Here is a 19,174-nt window from a genome sequence, read left to right as displayed (position 1 = left end):
TACTGCAAAGCATGAAACTACCCAGAGCTACATTGTTTCTAGTTTGCTAAAGAGCCATCAAGGCTATACCTTAACTAGGTTACAAACATTCAGTAACCGGAATGTTTGCTCTCTTCACCTGTTATCCCCTAGCCTGTCCCTGGATTGTCACTTTTTCTGAATGCCCAGCTTAGTTCCCCATTGTATTAAATTCTCCGGAGAGGAAGTGACCCTAAAATCTGCATATTCTGTTTCTTTATATTACATTGAAGGAAAAAAAAAAAGACTGCATATTTTTGAACTTTGAGATGTGTATACCATGAGACATGTCACTGCCCAGAACTCATTTCTTTCATGTTCAGTCTGGATTAGTTAAAGAGATATGTTAAACAATGCTCAAAATCACATTAGTGACAAAGTCAACTAGGGGTGTCACCTTGTTTCAAAGTTGTGAGTCTCGAGATAGTGCTATATTGCACATAATGCAAAATTAATGCACTTTTGTTACTCGAAAGTGTACACTGAACATGTAAAAAAATGCACTTGGTTATTTCAAATGTGGATGAGACCAGTAAGTACAACCTGATTCTCAAATGATGATAGTAAACTTAATTAAGACTGTTATGCCAATGTATCTTTCTCTTCCTACCTACCCATAAATATGATATTAAAAAGTAGAATCTTCCCTGATAATATTTTCAAAACTAAACTTTAACCTCAACTAATTGCCTATTATAGTACCAAACATATGTCTCATTGGCTTTTCCGTTTCTGAACTTTCAAAGAAAATTCATGCTTTCTGGGTACAGAGAAAATGTAAGATAAACTGGCTTTTGAGGGTTTCCTCTGTGTGCCTGGGTTCAGTGACTTCTGTTGCTTAATGGATTTCCACATCAAGACCAAATCTACTCCATGATTTCCCTGATCTGCCTTATGATCTTTGGCCTTTTAATGATACAATTGTTCCTGTTAGTTGATAATAGTGGTGCCATTCCAAAAACATATATAGTTTTTAAAAGTTATAACTAGTGTAATTCATGTGATCAAAGTAGCATGTATACTAAGAATATTCAGTAGATGTATGGAACTGACGTTGATGCTCCCGACTTGAGAAAAACAACCTATGCCAATTTGGGACTGCTGTCTCTGACTGGGTATTGTTTATTTTTTCAGGCTTTGTTAGAATGTTAAAGCTGTGATCTTCTCCTAAACGCTTCTTCTGGAGTTCTCCTCTGTAAGGACTGTACCATTAGAGGGACTCTATCATGTTTGAAGGATTGCCTTCCATTACTCCTCATATTCTGATCATATGTCTGAAATACATTTCACCTGATCTGCTTTTTCTGATCAACTGGATGACATTCAAACTGAATCAAAGTGACTAAAATCATGTTTCAGCTTAGGGATAATGAGAGTGTGTGTGTTCTGCTAATCAGGCTTGTTACCATGAAAGAAACTTGCAACCATCTTTTTCTGTTTGTTTGTTTTTCTGGTTTTTGGAGTGGGGTGGGGAAGAGAGAAAGAGGGTTTGGGGAATCAGTGAGGGGGTTAGACATGCAAGTAACAAGGATGGTTTCTACATTGTACATTTCAATCAGGCTGAACAGTGTCGCTCACTAAAGGCCTGATCTGGAGGCAGAAGCGGCAGGCAAAGCTTTGTCTCTTTGGTAGCCCCCTCTTTTTGATTACAAGGTTTCATTTTGTAAGGTTTTCACCCCTTATTCTCCTTCTCATACATGAAAAGAACTTTGCTGTTGCTTCTGTATACCCTACAGGTAAACTTCTCTTCTAGTGAGAGTATTGACAGGAGATGGCTTGTATTCCCCTGTTTTTGTAAGGGGAATATCCTCAGTGTTGGCATCCTCATTTTTGCTGAAACTAGCCGCACTGAAGGTCTCATAGGATGAGGTCAACTTTTTGTTCAGGAGGTTTCTGTTGCGGTCGCCCATGATGGCGGCCTCACCATTAGCCAGCTTTTCCTGGCTTCCTCGTTCATCAACAGGCATGAAAGTGGAGAGTTTGGGCTGGCTCTTCTTCCTCTCTGGAGAAGTGCGGACAGGCATCCAGCAGGAGTCGGAATGGCCGTACTCATCACACTCACGGGTACACTTCCCAGTCAGGGCTACATCTGGAAGAGGTCTTGAATCTGAAATTTAAGGAGAAGGAGCCTTTAAAGCAGGTCATTTCTCAACAGCCTTTTCCGACCCATAAGAAACTGGATGTGGGGGAGGGGTAGTTATGTATAATATTATATTACACATACATTTCCTTTACCACATTCCCTTTTTCAACACTCTGCAGTTCATTATTCCAAAGAACTGTTTTTATTTCATATCCATTAAAAATAAGGTTTTGCAAAAACTTCAAATATTATAGAAAGAGAGTAGAGGACAAACGGATAAATTTAAGTGTGTGTTGAACAGACAACAGGTATATGAATTTGTTACAGGACAGGTACGTGTGCATATTCTCACACAGAAATAAAGGATGCAAGTATATTTGTATGGGAGTAAATTTTTCCATAGTCATAAGTTATTAAATCCAAAAATATAATTTTCTGTATTTATAAATTATCCCAGAAAGCATGTACTTTTGCCAATTGAATTGCTTTGCTTCCTGTTTATACATTATTCATAGAATGCAAATATGTAAAACCTTATATTTAAAATATATTATAAAACATCAGGGTGACTCAGAAGTAGAACCTAAATTGACAGTACATTGTGTGGTTAAAAAGTAAAAAAAAAAAACCAAGTACCAGTGGGTTCAAGTGTGAGCATACTAGTAGAATCAGCACCTACCCAACCCGAGCCCACACCCCACCCCTCCTCCCACCTTGTTAATGACCTTGTTAATGTGCTATAGGATAGTCCCTTGAGTGTTCACATAGAAATATACCTGTCAGTGTGTTTGCTGAATGGAAATACTATGTGAAATGCAATGTACTGGGTAAATTGAATCAAACTTCTACTAAAGTTTTGATGAAATGACACGTATTCCTAATTAAAGATTGTTGCCTAATGCCATGGGAAATATCTTCTATTTCTATAAAGCTGTTATATCATTGCATATGTCTGTCTTTGGAGAATTGTTATATATTTTCTTACTATTACAAATACTTTTTAACAGATTTGTTTTTGTTTGAGAAAGAGAGTGAGAGAGAGAAAAACCTGCTTCACCTCAACAGAATCTAAGAAAACAACCTCTAGGGTTTTATTTAATATATTTGATAGTTTCTTTTACTGCCAAACAAAAGAACATAATATGACTGTGCTCCAATGTATATTGTTCGGTATCATTTTATTACAAGGTTTGGGACTTAAAAGACTGACAGATTTTAACCTCTGAAAATATATTCACAACAAAGGAAATCTGTGACATTTGCATATGCATCCTGGATAGACTGGTTTAAAAATAAAAGAGCAGGTTATTTAACTTATTCCCAATATATTTAAATCTACTGCTTTTGTCTCTACACATCAATTCCTGTAGTATAAAATGATATTCTCATCTGGTTATCATTGGTATTAGGTTATTTTACAAGTTTCACATCATTGAAACTCCTAAATCAAGTCAGTCCAATATTGCATGTCATTTTTTTTTCACTTTAGTAATGGGTGACTAACTGAAATATTGATATTTGTCAGCTTAATGATTTTTGAACCACTGTGACCTGAGATTTTTATGCTTTGTGCTCAGAGTTCAGCAAGAAAATGCCATTGTTCTTCACAGGAAATCCAGAATTGCTTTTCTCTTTTCCAAAGGCAAAATGCAAAGATAATTATTTATTGCAGTTGCAAATGCTGCTCTTTGATTTTAAGTGGACAGATCCTATTAATTTTATCATCAAAAGAAAAAGCACAGTCCTATTTTTGTGTATGTGCTAAACTCCCTCTGTGTCTCTCAAACACAAATTTTAGATGCATTTAAAAAAAATCAGTGTTTTGACAAATTTTTTGTATGGTTTTTGTAATCCGCTTAGTTTAAATGAGCAAACTGAGTTATTTGGAATATTTCCTGTCTTGGGATATTTTATTTGAAGCTGACCTAAATGCTTTGAACAGGAAAAAAATCTTATAAAAATGCAAAGTGTGAGATCAGATTTACTTTTTACTCTAAACATTCCTTTTCTTCTTCACTGCCTTAATAAGTTCAAGTTTTTCTTTTTCTCCTATGAGAGTGCCTACCAAGGACACAAGACAGTAATCAGAAATTTAGCTACTGATGTAGGAAAAGGTCTTCATAAATGTGTTTGTCATTCCCTGCAGAGATGATACAGAATTGTCTCTAACATCTCTGCGTTTACTTAAGTATGACAATTTACTTAGACAATGACTTACACAGGTCGCTGCTTTTGGAGATTAATTTGTGTTTCTAGCCTGAAATTCATAGCACCTTGTGTATCCTTTGTTGGAGATGCGCTTAGAGATAGCTCACAAAAATATCTTAACACTCTAACACGTCTTCCTACCTGTTATACTTAATTTGCATACCTTGAATTCCCTGTAGCTCATAAAAATTATATTCATTTAAATTAACTCAATTTCTAGTCAACTAGAAATTAGATGCTCTTCAGTTCATTCCCATCAGTCTTTACTTCATAGTCCGGTTTATTTACTGCTAAAATTAATTTCCTCTTTTTGCTTTTAAGGAAGGGCAGCTTATCTTCTGTGCCATAAGCCACATGTGGGCTGCCACATCTTTATCCCAGAAGGATGACTTTTAATAAGGATCTCCTGTCATTTCCAAAGTCAAACACTTGATTGGGGACCACAGTGGAAGTTTGACAAGCCTAATTGGCTGAGACATGTTGCAGTGTTTGTCATCAAATTTAGAAAATAATCAAGAAAGGCTATAAGAGATTCATCACAAGCAATCAAAACTTCTAATCTTGATGACTCAAATCCTCAAAAGAAATGCCAATGATTAACAAATGCAATTTATATTATGATGTAATTTATTAAGGGAAGGCATGAGTAGAATAGTATTTTTTCTCTATTTCCTTATTTTATTTATGCAAGTAGATATTATATATATTTTTAAAAGACGAGTTATATAGAGTCTTACAGAATTACTAAAACACACTTTTTTTTCCCTTTTCTTAAAAGATATACTCCTAAAATGTCCTCTTTTTGTAGGATTGTAGAGGCAGATCTTCCATAAATAGTAATCCTCCTTAGTCTTTCACTGAAGGAGGTGTTTTCTTATATCTAAGAACATTATTGCACACTTCAGTTTAGCACTCTTCCCTTTCATTTTGACCTGAGTGAAGATGGAAAATAGTTAACCATGACTCTTTACATGGTACTGATTAAATTAATTTAAAAAAGCAAAATATTCTATATCGAAATATGGTATCCTCTATCAGCATTTTCCATAAGTAAGTGAGTTCCTTAGAGGTCCCCCCTTTACATGCCCTTAATCATATTAAATCTTGACATGACTGAAAGTCAAACTGGTATTCATTAGGTCTTGTTGCTTTAGCATCATTTGTAGAGCTTTCCACTTTCAGCTAGCTATGCTGTTTACTAGAAACATTACATATAATAACTTTGGAAAGTTAAAATCTGTTCTTAGACATAAAGTGAATTATCCCCTCAAAAGTACAGAGTTTTCAGCTATCATAATATCAAACAATGTATAACACATAAAAAAATTCCCTGAACTTCTTCCCTCTTACTTATCACCTCAACCCAACAGCAAGGAGGATGGAAGTAGTGAAGGGATCAGACTATGGGAGAGCTGAAGCCAAAGAGCAAGTGTTTTGACCTCCACTTTAGTGTTTCCCATAACACCATACTGCTCCTTCTTAAAATGTAACAGCAGAGTTATTTAGAGGTCAATTACTGCTACCCATAGCCATAAGAAAAAGTTACAGTCTCCTAAGAAAGAGAAAAAAAAATCTGAGCAGCACAGGAAAGAGATGTCATGAAGACAAAAATTTTAAAAATACTTTAAAAATAATTCAACTTTTTTAAAGACTATACATTTCCTAATGTGAAGGAAATTATAACTAATTTAAGAAATCAACCTGTGGCTGATTCATTTTGATATTTGGCAAAACTAATACAATTATGTAAAGTTTAAAAATAAAATAAAATTAATTAAAAAAAAAAAAAGAAATCAAGTTCTTTCACTACAAAGAAATGTACTTCATCTTACTAGGCAGGGCAGATGAGTAGGTGGTGAGAAGATATTGCTACAAAATGACCTGAGCAAGAAGTGACAGATAATATGTAGCATCATTAGAAACACAAAGGAAAGTCCAGATTTAAGGAGGCATTTAATGTTTCCAGAAGCTCTCCTATGCAATTCAGAAAGTTTTAGAGAAATCAATATTACAGGAGAGCAGTGGAATTGTTAAGGCTTTTAGAGACAACTTTGTACCAGTAAAGATTTGGATAGGCTCAGTTATCCATTTTGCCAGAATCCTAATCACCCACTCCTATTTCAGGCCCTTGTCTTGGGCTGAACACATAAAGATATTTCCATTTCCTAAAAGACAGGCACATTTTCCTTTTTTAAGGATTTATTTTTCTGTTCCATGTCTTGACTTCCTGTTATCTGAAGACTTCCTTTTCTAGAGACACACCTGATTCTGGTGGAATTTGGTGAACCATGCACAGGTTTTACAAAAAGATGAACAACAGCAAAAAAGGCAGATAAATTTTGTTATTTTCCAACTAATATTTTACTATTAACTTTATTTTATTTAATTCAAATGAAAGTATCATTTTTATTCCAATGATTCAATTAAGTACTTTATTTCAAAATAGCTGTCAGAAAATGATTTATTCTTGCATTATATAATAGATCTGGGAACAAATAACTGCATAAACCTTTTATTGGAACATTATTGTTATAGTCAGTGAAGTTTAGGAATGAGGTTATGAGACAAAAAAGTGCATACTGAGTTAGACTTGGCTTTCTATATAAATGATCTGAAGATCAGGGCTTCCCAAGTGGCGTTAGTGGTAAAGAACCCATCTGCCAGTGCAGGGGACATAAGAGATGAGGATTCTATCCTTGGATCAGGAAGATTGCCCTGGAGGAGGGCATGGCAACCCACTCCAGTATTCTTGCCTGGAGAATCCCATGGACATAAAAGTCTGGTGGGCTACAGTCCATAAAGTCACAAATAGCCATGATGAAGCAACTTAGAATGTACACTCAACTAAAGATCCTTGCCTTTTGTCTGTTTCGGGCATTTAGGAAGGTTAGAAAGGTGAGCACGTTAAGAGATTATGGAGAAGGTAGAAATCATTGCCTCGGACAAGCAGTAGATGATCTTCTGAATATTCCAGAAGTTTCTGGAAGAAGGAGAAATGTATAGTTATGCAAGTGTCACCCAGATCTACTACTCAGTTCAGTTAAGTTCAGTTCAGTCCCTCAGTCATGTCTGACTTTTTGAGACCCCATGAATTGCAGCACACCATGCCTCCCTGTCAGGCCTCCCTGTCCATCACCAACTCCCAGAGTTCACTCAGACTCACGTCCATCGAGTCAGTGATGCCATCCAGCCATTTCATCCTCTGTCATCCCCTTCTCCTCCTGCCCCCATCCCTCCAAGCATCGGAGTCTTTTCCAATGAGTCAACTCTTTGCATGAGGTGGCCAAAGTACAGGAGTTTCAGATTTAGCATCATTCCTTCCAAAGAACACCCAGGACTGACCTCCTTTAGAATGGACTGGTTGGATCTCCTTGCTGTCCAAGGGACTCTCAAGAGTCTTTTTTAGCAGCACAATTCAAAGGCATCAATTCTTTGGCACTGAGCTTTCTTCAAACTCCAACTCTCACATCCATACATGACCACTGGAAAAACCATAGCCTTGACTAGACGGACCATTGTTGGCAAAGTAATATCTCTGCTTTTGAATATGCTATCTAGATTGGTCATAACCTTCCTTCCAAGGAGTAAGCATCCTTTAATTTCATGGCTTCAGTCACCATCTGCAGTGATTTTGGAGCCCAAAAAAATAAAGTCTGACACTGTTTCCACTGTTTCCCCATCTATTTCCCATGAAGTGATGGGACCGGATGCCATGATCTTCGTCTTCTGAATGTTGAGCTTTAAGCCAACTTTTTCACTCTCCTTTTTCACTTTCATCAGGAGGCTCTTAAGTTCCTCTTCACTTTCTGCCATAAGGGTGGTGTCATCTGCATATCTGAGGTTATTGATATTTCTCCCAGCAATCTTGATTCCAGCTTGTGCTTCTTCCAGCCCAGCGTTTCTCATGATGTACTCTGCATAGAAGTTAAATAAGCAGGGTGACAATATACAGCCTTGACGTACTCCTTTTCCTATTTGGAACCAGGCTGTTGTTGCATGTCCAGTTCTAACTGGTGCTTCCTGACCTGCATACAGATTTCTCAAGAGGCAGGTCAGGTGGTCTGGTATTCCCATCTCTTGAAGAATTGTCCACAGTTTATTATGATTAACACAGTCAAAGGCTTTAGCATAATCAATAAAGCAGAAATAGATGTTTTTCTGTAACCCTCTTGCTTTTTTGATGATCCAGCAGATGTTGGCAATTTGATCTCTGGTTCCTCTGCCTTTTCTAAAACCAGCTTGAACTTCGGGAAGTTCACGGTTCACATATTGCTGAAGCCTGGCTTGGAGAATTTTGAGCATTACTTTACTAGCGTGTGAGATGGGTGCAATTGTGAGGTAGTTTCAGCATTCTTTGGCATTGCCTTTCTTTGGGATTGGAATGAAAACTGACCTTTTCCACTCCTGTGGCCACTGCTGAGTTTTCCAAATTTGGTGGCATATTGAGTGCAGCACTTTCACAGCATCATCTTTCAGGATTTGAAATAGCTCAACTGGAATTCCATCACCTCCACTAGCTTTGTTCATAGTGATGCTTTCTGAGGCCCACTTGACTTCACATTCCAGGATGTCTGGCTCTAGGTCAGTGATCACACCATTGTGATTATCTTGGTCGTGAAGATCTTTTTTGTACAGTTCTTCTGTGTATTCTTGCCACCTCTTTTTAACATCTTCTGCTTCTGTTGGTCCATACCATTTCTGTCCCTTATCGAGCCCATCTTTGCATGAAATGTTCCCTTGGATCTCTAATTTTCTTGAAGTGATCTCTAGTCTTTCCCATTCTGTTGTTTTCCTCTATTTTTTGCATTGGTCGCTGAGGAAGGCTTTCTTATCTCTTCTTGCTATTCTTTGGAACTCTGCATTCAGATGCTTATATCTTTCCTTTTCTCCCTTGCTTTTCGCTTCTCTTCTTTTCACAGCTATTTGTAAAGCCTCCTCAGACAGCCATTTTGCTTTTTTGCATTTCTTTTCCATGGGGATGGTCTTGATCCCTGTCTCCTGTACAATGTCACAAACCTCCATCCATACTTCTTCAGGCACTCTATCTATCAGATCTAGTCCCTTAAATCTATCTCTCACTTCCACTGTATAATCATCAGGAATTTGATTTAGGTCATACCTGAATGGTCTAGTGGTTTTCCCTACTTTCTTCAATTTAAGTCTGAATTTGGCAATAAGGAGTTCATGATCTGAGCCACAGTCAGCTCCTGGTCTTGTTTTTGTTGACTGTACAGAGCTTCTCCATCTGTGGCTGCAAATAATATAATCAATCTGATTTCGGTGTTGACCATCTGGTGATGTCCATGTGTAGAGTCTTCTCTTGTGTTGTTGGAAGAGGGTGTTTGCTATGACCAGTGCATTTTCTTGGCAAAACTCTATCTTTGCCCTGCTTCATTCCATATTCCAAGGCCAAATTTGCCTGTCACTCCAGGTGTTTCTTGACTTCCTATTTTTGCATTCCAGTCCCCTATAATGAAAAGGACATCTTTTGGGTATTAGTTCTAAAAGGTCTTGTAGGTCTTCATAGAACCATTCAACTTCAGCTTCTTCAGCGTTACTGGTTGGGGCATAGACTTGGATTATTGTGATATTGAATGGTTTGTCTTGGACCGAACAGAGACCATTCTGTCATTTTTGAGATTGCATCCAAGTACTGCATTTCGGACTCTTTTGTTGACCATGATTGCTACTCCATTTCTTCTAAGGGATTCCTGTCCACCGTAGTAGATATAATGGTCATCTGAGTTAAATTCACCCATTCCAGTCCATTTTAGTTTGCTGATTCCTAGAATGTTGATGTTCACTCTTGCCATCTCGTTTGACCACTTCCAATTTGCCTTGATTCATGCACCTGACATTCCAGGTTCCTATGCAATATTGCTCTTCATAGCATCAGACCTTGCTTCTATCACCAGTCACATCCACAACTGGGTATTGTTTTTGCTTTGGCTCCATCCCTTCAGTTTTTCTGGAGTTATTTCTCCTCTGATCTCCAGTAGCATATTGGGCCCCTACTGACCTGGGGAGTTCCTCTTTCAGTATCCTATCATTTTGCCTTTTCATAGTGCTCATGAACTCTATGAACAGTATGAACAGTATGATCTACTACTAGGTGGTTAAAATTTCTATGCTGTGTTATAATTTATCATGAAATCACTTGATTCTATTGAATTATAAGAAGAGATAAGTGTCATCTATCCAACCAGCCCTTACTTCAGTCTCATCTATATCTTTCTTGAGTGCTTCTTTCAAGGGACAATGGAACTTGTGAAAAAAACGGGAGGCTGTTTTGAGTGTCATTCTGGGTCTATCATGTGTAAGCTGTGTGACTTTGGATATAATTTCTCTGGGGCTCAAGTTCCTCATTTGTGAAGTAATAATATCTACTCCACCATTTTTATTGGGATAAATGAATGAATGTATATTAAGTTTATAATATGGTGTCTGATGCTGTATATATTTTAGTAAATAGTAGGTCACAGCCCCTGGAGAGATGTAAAAACATAGTTTTTTGTTTTTTGTTTTTCTTCTCTCTCTCTGCAGTCTTCCCTGAATGAAATGGGTATTAAGGAAATAGGCACCACAACGAGGAACCCTGAATTCAAATCATAACTTTGTCACTTAGTACATATGTAACTTTAAACAAGTTACTTGGTTCATGTAAGTTTCCTAATCTTTATAAAAGACATAAGAATGAATTAACAGGATAATTATGAAGATTAAATGTAGTAACACAGGTAAACTTAATAGTAAGAATTCATGACATATAATGGGCCCTCAAAAAAATTACATATTTCAAGTGCACAATCCCTTATCTACAATTCAGTTCTCCAAATAGCTTTGAAAACCAAAAACTTTTATTACCCACATATTTACAATAAACCTGACTTTTAATACAATGTTATTTTTCATCTTTATTTATCTCACATAGTGTGAATATGTGTTTTGAAGGAGAAATAGTGTTTAATTAAAGGCACTATCTCAGACTCTTAGATCTTCAAAATAATAGGAAAGTGAAAGTTTGTTCAGTTATGTCCAGCATTTTGTGACCCCGTGGATTGTAGCCTTCCAGGCTCCTCTGTCCATGGAATTCTCCAGGCAAGAATACTGGAGTGGGTTGCCATGCCCTCCTCCAGGGGATCTTCCCAACCTAGGGATTGAACCAGGGTCTCCTGCATTGCAGGTGGATTCTTTACCAGCTGCATTACCAGGGAAGCCCCCCAAATAATATAGATGCATGATATTACCTTTTCTAGTATATAAATGATTCTTATTTTTAAGATATGTTTGTTCTCAAGGGTTTCAGATAACTTACTGTGGATCTAGTAGCAATCATCAGTCAAAAGGACATGTATTTGAAGTTATTTTTTCAGTAGGACTCATGGATTTATGCCAATAGAGCCTGCAGTATACCAGAACTACCACCCACTGAGGAAAGTACACTGGTCACAGGTTACTCCATATCAGATATTCCCTTTAACACTTCTTTATTAAGACTTTGCTGGAGATTTATTCAGGGTATGTCATAGTTGCTCAAAACTGAACAGCAAATTCTCTGTTAGTTGCAGTTATCTTTACAACATAAACAGATCAACCCCACAATTGCTCATTTTCATTTGAAAGAGACTTGCCTCTGAGATACTGGGTTGCTATTTTGCTTTGCCTGCGTGGACCACAACATAAAAAAGAGAGAGTGAGTTACATAAAAAAGAGAGAGTGAGTTCCATTTTACCATTTTAACATGTTAAAAATTAGTAATAAGACTAAGAGTTTGAAAATCTAGAAAAGACAACAAAAAGCAGGGAAAATACCTCACCTTCAATGCACCTGTCAGAGATCAAAATTTATGAAATGAAAGCATTCAAGTTTTGTGGATTTTATGATGTATGTATATGCTTGTTTTAAGTCACAAAATAAGGCCAGAAATTCCTCTCATCTTCCTATACACAGCCCTTTGGAGTGTGATATCACTACTACTGTCAGGATGCTGTTTCTGCAGCCCTTGAAGCTGGGCTAGCTTTGACGACTAGAGAGACACTGCACAATTTTCAGGACAGGTCTCAAGAGTCCTTGCAGCTTCTGCTTTTGACCTTGGAAGACTGTCATCTCCATCCTGACAGAAAGCATGATCTAGCCTTTTTGAAGATGAAAGACTTTTTGAGAAAGAGAGAGAGAGAGAAACTCAGCTATTTCAGTTGGTCCAGCAGAGCCTACCCCCCACCAACCCCCCAGACGATGGTAGCCTCATGAGTGATCCAGACAAAACTTGCAGAAGAATCAATAGTCAAACCACAGAAACATGGAATGCAATCACTGTTGTTTGAAGCTCCTAAGTTATGTTTGTTTTTGTTTGTTTAGAGGGTGAGAATTCCTTGATGCGGAAACAGATCTCTGAGGTCATGATCATGGATATACTGTATTATCTGTGATTAAAAAAAAAAAAAAAACCAGCCTGAGATATAGAAGCAATATATTCTACTTTTGTGTCTTCTGATCATGGGCAAAAAACTGACCAATATTATAGAAAGAATAAACATTTTCAAGGATGTAAGTACATTTATTTGAAGTTCAAGCAAAGGGCTCCCATAAAAATCTGGAAATTTTGGTCCTGTGATTATAGGATTTTACTGGCTTTTTCACCTAAGAGTGCTCTAGTTCAGGCTGGCATGCCAAGACAATATTAAAATGTTTAAACAAGTTTGAAAGCATCAGCAACTTTTCTCTGGACCTTAGGCTAAACTCAGTTAAATGGCAATTGCATGTATCTCAAGAAGCATTTACTGCCCTAAGGCTTAGACCAATGTCATTCTGAATGTGGTATTATCATATACAGTGGAGACTGCAGGCCAGATTTCAAGCAGTCCTGCTGAATCAACTCAAACATGATTCTGCTGGTTGGCACATGAAAACTGCACTACAGCAGAAAAATGTATGGTGACTGCTGGAGAGGGATCTATTTACGCACTTCAAAGATGGGGCTTCACTTCGATTTCACTATTCACAAATGCAAAATTTGAGGTGAGGTAGTGGAGGTTAAGGGAATATTGAGGGAAGAGAGTGAAAGGAAAAGAAGGAAGTGCTGGAAAATGCGGAGATGCTCTAGTATTAATCAGAAGAGTTTATAAAACCCAAAAAAGATTGAGGATATTTATTACACAAGTTAACAATTGATTATCCCACTGAAAAAAGATGGAATTCTGGTTGTTCTGGCCATTCATGTTTGCTTTTCCACTGCAACAATCAAAGTTTTCATGATTTTTTTTTCTAGTCTCTTGGGTTTCTTTAAGTCAGAAATTATTTGCTTTGGGTGTCATAGACTAGTAATCTAATGAAAAGTAGAAGTATTGCCTCCCTCCATAAACTCAGATATGTGCCCCTAAAATTTGCATAAAAATTTGAGTGGAGTTCAAGATACCAGTTAAGGCTGCAGCATTTTTATGGATGAAATTTTTACATTTATACTTTTTTCCTTTGAGTTTAAATCAATGATTAAGAAATATTTAACAAATAATAATCTATCCTTGAAATTTAGAAATTTTACATGTGGTAAATAAATTGGCCTTCAGTGACAGAAAGATTTAAAACAAACAAATAAAAAAAAACAAATTCTGCAACCATGTATAGAAGTGAGGAAAACAATTTAGGTTTGGTTATGTTAATATTGCAGGTAAGTCATTTAAATGCCTCTATCTAAAACCCCCCAATAATTTATAAAGCTTTGTGTTGACAGCAGATCAATACTTGTGGGTAGATTTTACTGGTTGCTGATCAAGTTGCTGATCAACTTGAAATGTATTTTCTTTCCTAGACCCTACATCCAATATATGTACCAGCATCTTGAATCGTGAGCAGCTGGATCTTCACTCACCATGAGAAGGGAGATGAATTAATGAATTCTTGTCATGCAGGAATTATATACAAAACAATGATGATCCAGATGAGTTTTTTAATTAATAAAATGTGTTGGCCACTGCACATTAGTTTTACGGTAAAGTGAAAAGTGGGCACTTCTAAAAGAATTGAAAGTATCTATTTAGAATCACTTTCCAGTAATTACCTTAAATCTTTAATGTCTTCAATATTGATTATAAAATTGTAAAATATATATCCTACAATAAATGTTAACTTTTGGAATAGATATTTAATCTAAAAATAATATATAAAGTTTCTATTAACTATAAGAATATTATATTTAGATGGTAGTCTTAAAGGCAGTGCCCATTTTATCTTTGCTTCTCCATATAACATATGATATCAATATTTCATTTTTAATAGCTGAGTAATATTCCATTGTATATATGTGACAGAAGTCACAATATCTGTTAATTTTCTCCTTCAGTGTAGTGATCCTGTGAAACTATACAATTATTGTAATAATATGACCATTTAAAAAATACATTCTCAAGTTATTTGCATGGAATTACCTATTGAAAGATATCATAATCATACAGTGGCTTATCTATTGAAAACACTCCTGTAACAAGAAGTTGAGTAGTAACAGAATTCCATTAGTTATTGTGATTGAGGAGAAAGACAAAGAGTTCCTCCTTTGTGTTCTTTGCTGAGGAAGGTTTCTCAAAAGTCTTGAGTTCAGAAGTACTTTTGAGAGGTGAGGTTCTGAAAGCTTTTAATAGGAGCTGAAACACCATTTATGAGGAGAGTTTTAAGACTACTAGAATGCTGGCTCCTTACTCTCATCAATAAGTTTATCAATTAAAACTAAAATTGGCCATCCCATTTAGGACCAAAAGAGTGTTGAAGAGCTTGAGAGCTTAGAGCAGGTAAATCAAAGGGAAAAAAAAGGAAATGATTTCTGATGACTGGCAAACAGAACTCAGTGAGCAGCTCAAGTGGGGGAAATCAATGAAGCAACACTGGATCAGTTTGCTTCATTGATTTTTGCTGCTCATTGAAATGTTTTCCTTTATTTACTTCCAATTTCTTCAGAGAGTGGCGAAGCCTCACTGCTGATCCTCCCTTGGAGCCTGTGATGGGAGGATGAGTAAGCTTTGGAGATCCTCTCATGCTTGCATTATACCTTTTCATACCACATGAATTCAGAAGCACTTCTAATGCCCCCTGTGATGCTGCAAATGCCATCCTGTGCCCACAACCTTACTATGGTAAGCAGAAAGATGCTTCCCTCCCAAAATATCTACATCTTAGTCCCCAGAATCTGTGAGCCTGTTAGATGACAGGACAGAGGAGAATTAAGGTGGCAGGAGGTATTAAGTTTCCTAATAAACTGTCCTTAAAATAGGGATATTATAAGGAGGCAGGTTATAAAACAAATGATGTGAGCACATACTAATAATTGAAAAGGTAAGGAAACAGATTGTCTCCTCGAGCTTCCAGAAAGGGAGGCAACACTGCAGAGACTTTGATTTTAGCCCCCAGAGACGCAGGTCAGACTTCTCAGGTACAGACTGTAAGAGGATACACTTTTGTTGTTTCAAGGCACTATGCTTTTAGCAACTTGTTACAGTGGCAATAGGCAACAGATACATACTCCCACCACTTGTCCCAGGAAGGTCAGGGGAAGATCAGGGTAGACTTGAAACATTTGGTCCTTTCTACCCATAGTTATCCATTGGAGAGAATGGAGTAGAAAAACTTTGATTTTTGAGTCATATTTACTCTGTTCAGGAATTTTTTTATACTTTTAAAAATTTGGCTATACCTTAATATCTAATTGTCTAAATTATTTGTATCTGACCAATCAGCAAAGTCCAACAAAGTACTAACAGATCCTCTTTCTGAATGATACCATTTTCTTCCTAGTTCCTCAGCAAGAGCTGTCTCTGGGATTATTAAGGCTTTCTCTCTTTGGGGAGTGGGATTCCCAAGAAGAGAAAAGTAAAAGAATTTGGCATAACATAAAGGAAGGAGAACCAGGTACCAGGGTACAATCTTAATGAGGTCTCTGTCAAATTATTATGATGCTTTTGTGATTTCCTAATATTTATTACTTGTGTCATATTTATCTCTTTGTTAAGCCTGTTCCCTCTTAGTAATTAGTAGGAGAGCTTCTAATAAAGAAGCACCTTTATGATTATTTTAAGAACAATAAGTAGAATAAATCTCTCCTTAGTTTAAAACTCTCTTCTAAAAATTTAGTATAAGTTTCAAACTTTATATTTCTACATAGAAATTTCTTCAAGATCTGAACCCTGCCTACTCTTCACCCTGATCGCTTTCTAGTCTTACATGTTCCCTTTTACCACTTCAACAGACCTACTGTACTTGTCATTTCTAGAAAGTCCCTTGCTGTTCCATGTCTTCATGGCACTAATGTGCTGCCGCTTCTGCTGTTCCTTGGCTTGTTATCTGTCTCCCACAAATCCTTCAAAATCTAGTTTAAACACGTCAACTTTGAGATTTCACCTAACCAGGCTGTCTAATTCTGACTTCTCTTTACCTCTCTAGTCCTCATTATATGTCTCTCCCTTGTAGTTGTTTAGCTGCTAAGTTGTGTCCGACTCTTTTGTGACCTCATGGCCTGTAGCCTGTCAAGTTTCTCTCTCTCTGTCCATGGGATTTCCCAGGCAAAAATACTGAAGTGGGTTGTTGTTTCCTTTTCCAGATCCCCTTTTCCAGAGGATCTTCTCAACCCAGAAATCAAAACCAAGACTTCTGCATTGGCAGACAGATTCTTTACCACTGAGCCATCAGGGAAGCCCATGTCTCTCTCTACCATAGCATTTAATATATTGCACTGAAATCTGATACCCATTCATGTGACTTTTTCTGTAAAAGGTTACTTACTCCCTGTGGCTAGAATTCACTTCACAAGTTACTAAACTGTGTACTTGGGATGCTAGCAGCAAGCTGGTAATATAATCAAGATATGCTTTTTGAATGATGGATGAAAAACATGGTGGGGAAACAGATTGCATGTCGTCTCTGATGATTCTGTCTAACTCCACAATGGCCACAGGTAAAAGGAGGTAAAAGGAGGATAAGGACATATGCCAATCACAAACACTATGCAATTGTCCAAGCATAGAAGGTGAAGTAGATTCTATTTGTTTGCTATATACAGATCTGAATAAACTTCTCTACCTGCTCACTGTCCTTACCCCCTTTCACAGCCTGTCCTATAATTTCTCTAGCTGAGATTTATTTTCCAGTAGAACAATGCAATTGATTGAAATAGTCCATGAATATATTTTACAGAACAAAATGCAGTCCCCAGCCTGGGGCAGGCTAGTGGGGTCACTAGAAGCTGTAGTGGGTGCGAAGTAAAGTCTAATGAGAAAAGCTTATACTTAGTAGTCACAAGACTACACATATGAACTAATTTGTTAAGCTTCTTTGCTCACAAGTGGTAGCTATTTTATAGTTACTATGATGTTTTCAGGACCTCTGGTTGGCAGTTATACGAATCTTTCAATAACAAACTTGGAAAATGAAATTTATTTTTGGCTTATACACAGCTTGTATCATAGAAGAGAAATTTCAAAGCATGAAGGAGAGGTATTTTATGTGATGGAAAATGAAAAGAAGAAAGCTCTCTTCTCATTCTTGTAATGTGGGTGTATTTTAATAGGAACTATTGTAGGCAATGTGCCAACCTATTTCAGTTCAACAAATTTTATTTGCCTTTTCATAGCGACCTTATGGGTACATGTTAAGCAAGTAGGATCATGGGCAATTTAGATCAGTGCTTTTCGAACAGAGAATCAAGATCACCTGGTTGGTGGCTGAAGCTACTTATGAGATTATAACTTGCTCATACTATGTTCACATTATTTTGCAAATATTTAATTGTATATTTTTCAATAAGGGTATGTATATTTATATATATGTACTTGGTCCTCATATAAAGTAGACATTTTTTTCGGGTCCACATTGAATCTATAATTTAAATAATACCACATGGAAATCAGTATATTTCTGGCTATTTCTGAGGAAGTTATATATTCTGTGATATCTAACACAAAACATAACTTTAATATGCACACAATGTCAAGTTAATTTTAAATTGTACTTTTAGCTGTCATTTCAAATTGTACTTTAGAGACTACAGTGCTATCCTTATTAAAAAGGAATTCAGATAACTTAAAGAATGAGTTAGTCACATCTTCAATAATCACTTCAGGAAGTACTGTAAATACAGTCTCTTATTTTGAGACATTCTGAATTTACAGTTAATTCCCTAGATTCCAATTTCCTAGAATTATATGTAATTGTGATGAGCCTTCTCATAATCCAGTTAAATCCTCTGATAGACTTTATTTCAATCAGCAAAATGGCAACAGACCCTTTAAAAAAAGGAGGACTTAATGTGACTTCTTAAAAGTCATGTAGACATTAAGATGTAGGACACATTTAAGCTGTCTAATTGTGCCACTGGTCTAATGCCTAAGTATTAATCTGTCACAATGTCAAATTACATACATTAAGGTTTCTTTTTTTTTTTTTTTTAAGTAAAATGTGTCTGTGCTTAACAAACTCAGAGTGAAAAAAAAATCAGGACTGCAATTAGAATGTCATCTCTTCTGCAGATGACATGAGAAATGCATGAATCAGAGCTTAACAGTCAACATAATTTCACAGATAATCATTGCAAAATTATGGTAATGCAACAATGCAGAGTACAGTGAGATTAGCAGACAGTGATGATCAACTATTTATCTCTACCATCTGCCAAGCATGCTTTTTATTTAAGTTTTTTTTTTTTTTTCTGCCCATGTTTTTCAGTTTGGTATTTGCCAGTAGTGGGCATTGCATAGGAAAAGAGGTTTCATGGTGTAAACAAATTTTTCCATGTGTTCAATGAGTTAGCTTCACTGGCTCTTAGGCAAAGAAGACTGGTTGGATGGAATTAACTTTAGCAAGCTTTGTGTTTTGCCCTGAGTCTTG

General features: G+C 36.6%; 1 protein-coding gene across 1 annotated transcript in view; it reads right to left on the bottom strand.

Moving 5' to 3' along the window:
- Positions 1–1,658: 1,658 nt before the first annotated feature.
- Positions 1,659–19,174, bottom strand: part of PCDH7 (protocadherin 7) — a 476,179-nt gene continuing 458,663 nt past the window's right edge. Inside the window, exon 3 of the mRNA XM_055588213.1 lies at positions 1,659–2,125. Coding sequence (XP_055444188.1) covers positions 1,749–2,125 — 377 coding nt within the window. The 3' untranslated portion in view covers positions 1,659–1,748. The remainder of the gene's footprint in view (positions 2,126–19,174) is intronic.

This window comes from Bubalus kerabau, chromosome 7 (genome assembly GCF_029407905.1).
Source record: "Bubalus kerabau isolate K-KA32 ecotype Philippines breed swamp buffalo chromosome 7, PCC_UOA_SB_1v2, whole genome shotgun sequence".
Taxonomy (NCBI): domain Eukaryota; kingdom Metazoa; phylum Chordata; class Mammalia; order Artiodactyla; family Bovidae; genus Bubalus; species Bubalus kerabau.
Note: the sequence above shows the minus strand (reverse complement) of the source record. Positions and strands in the feature narration are given on the sequence as shown.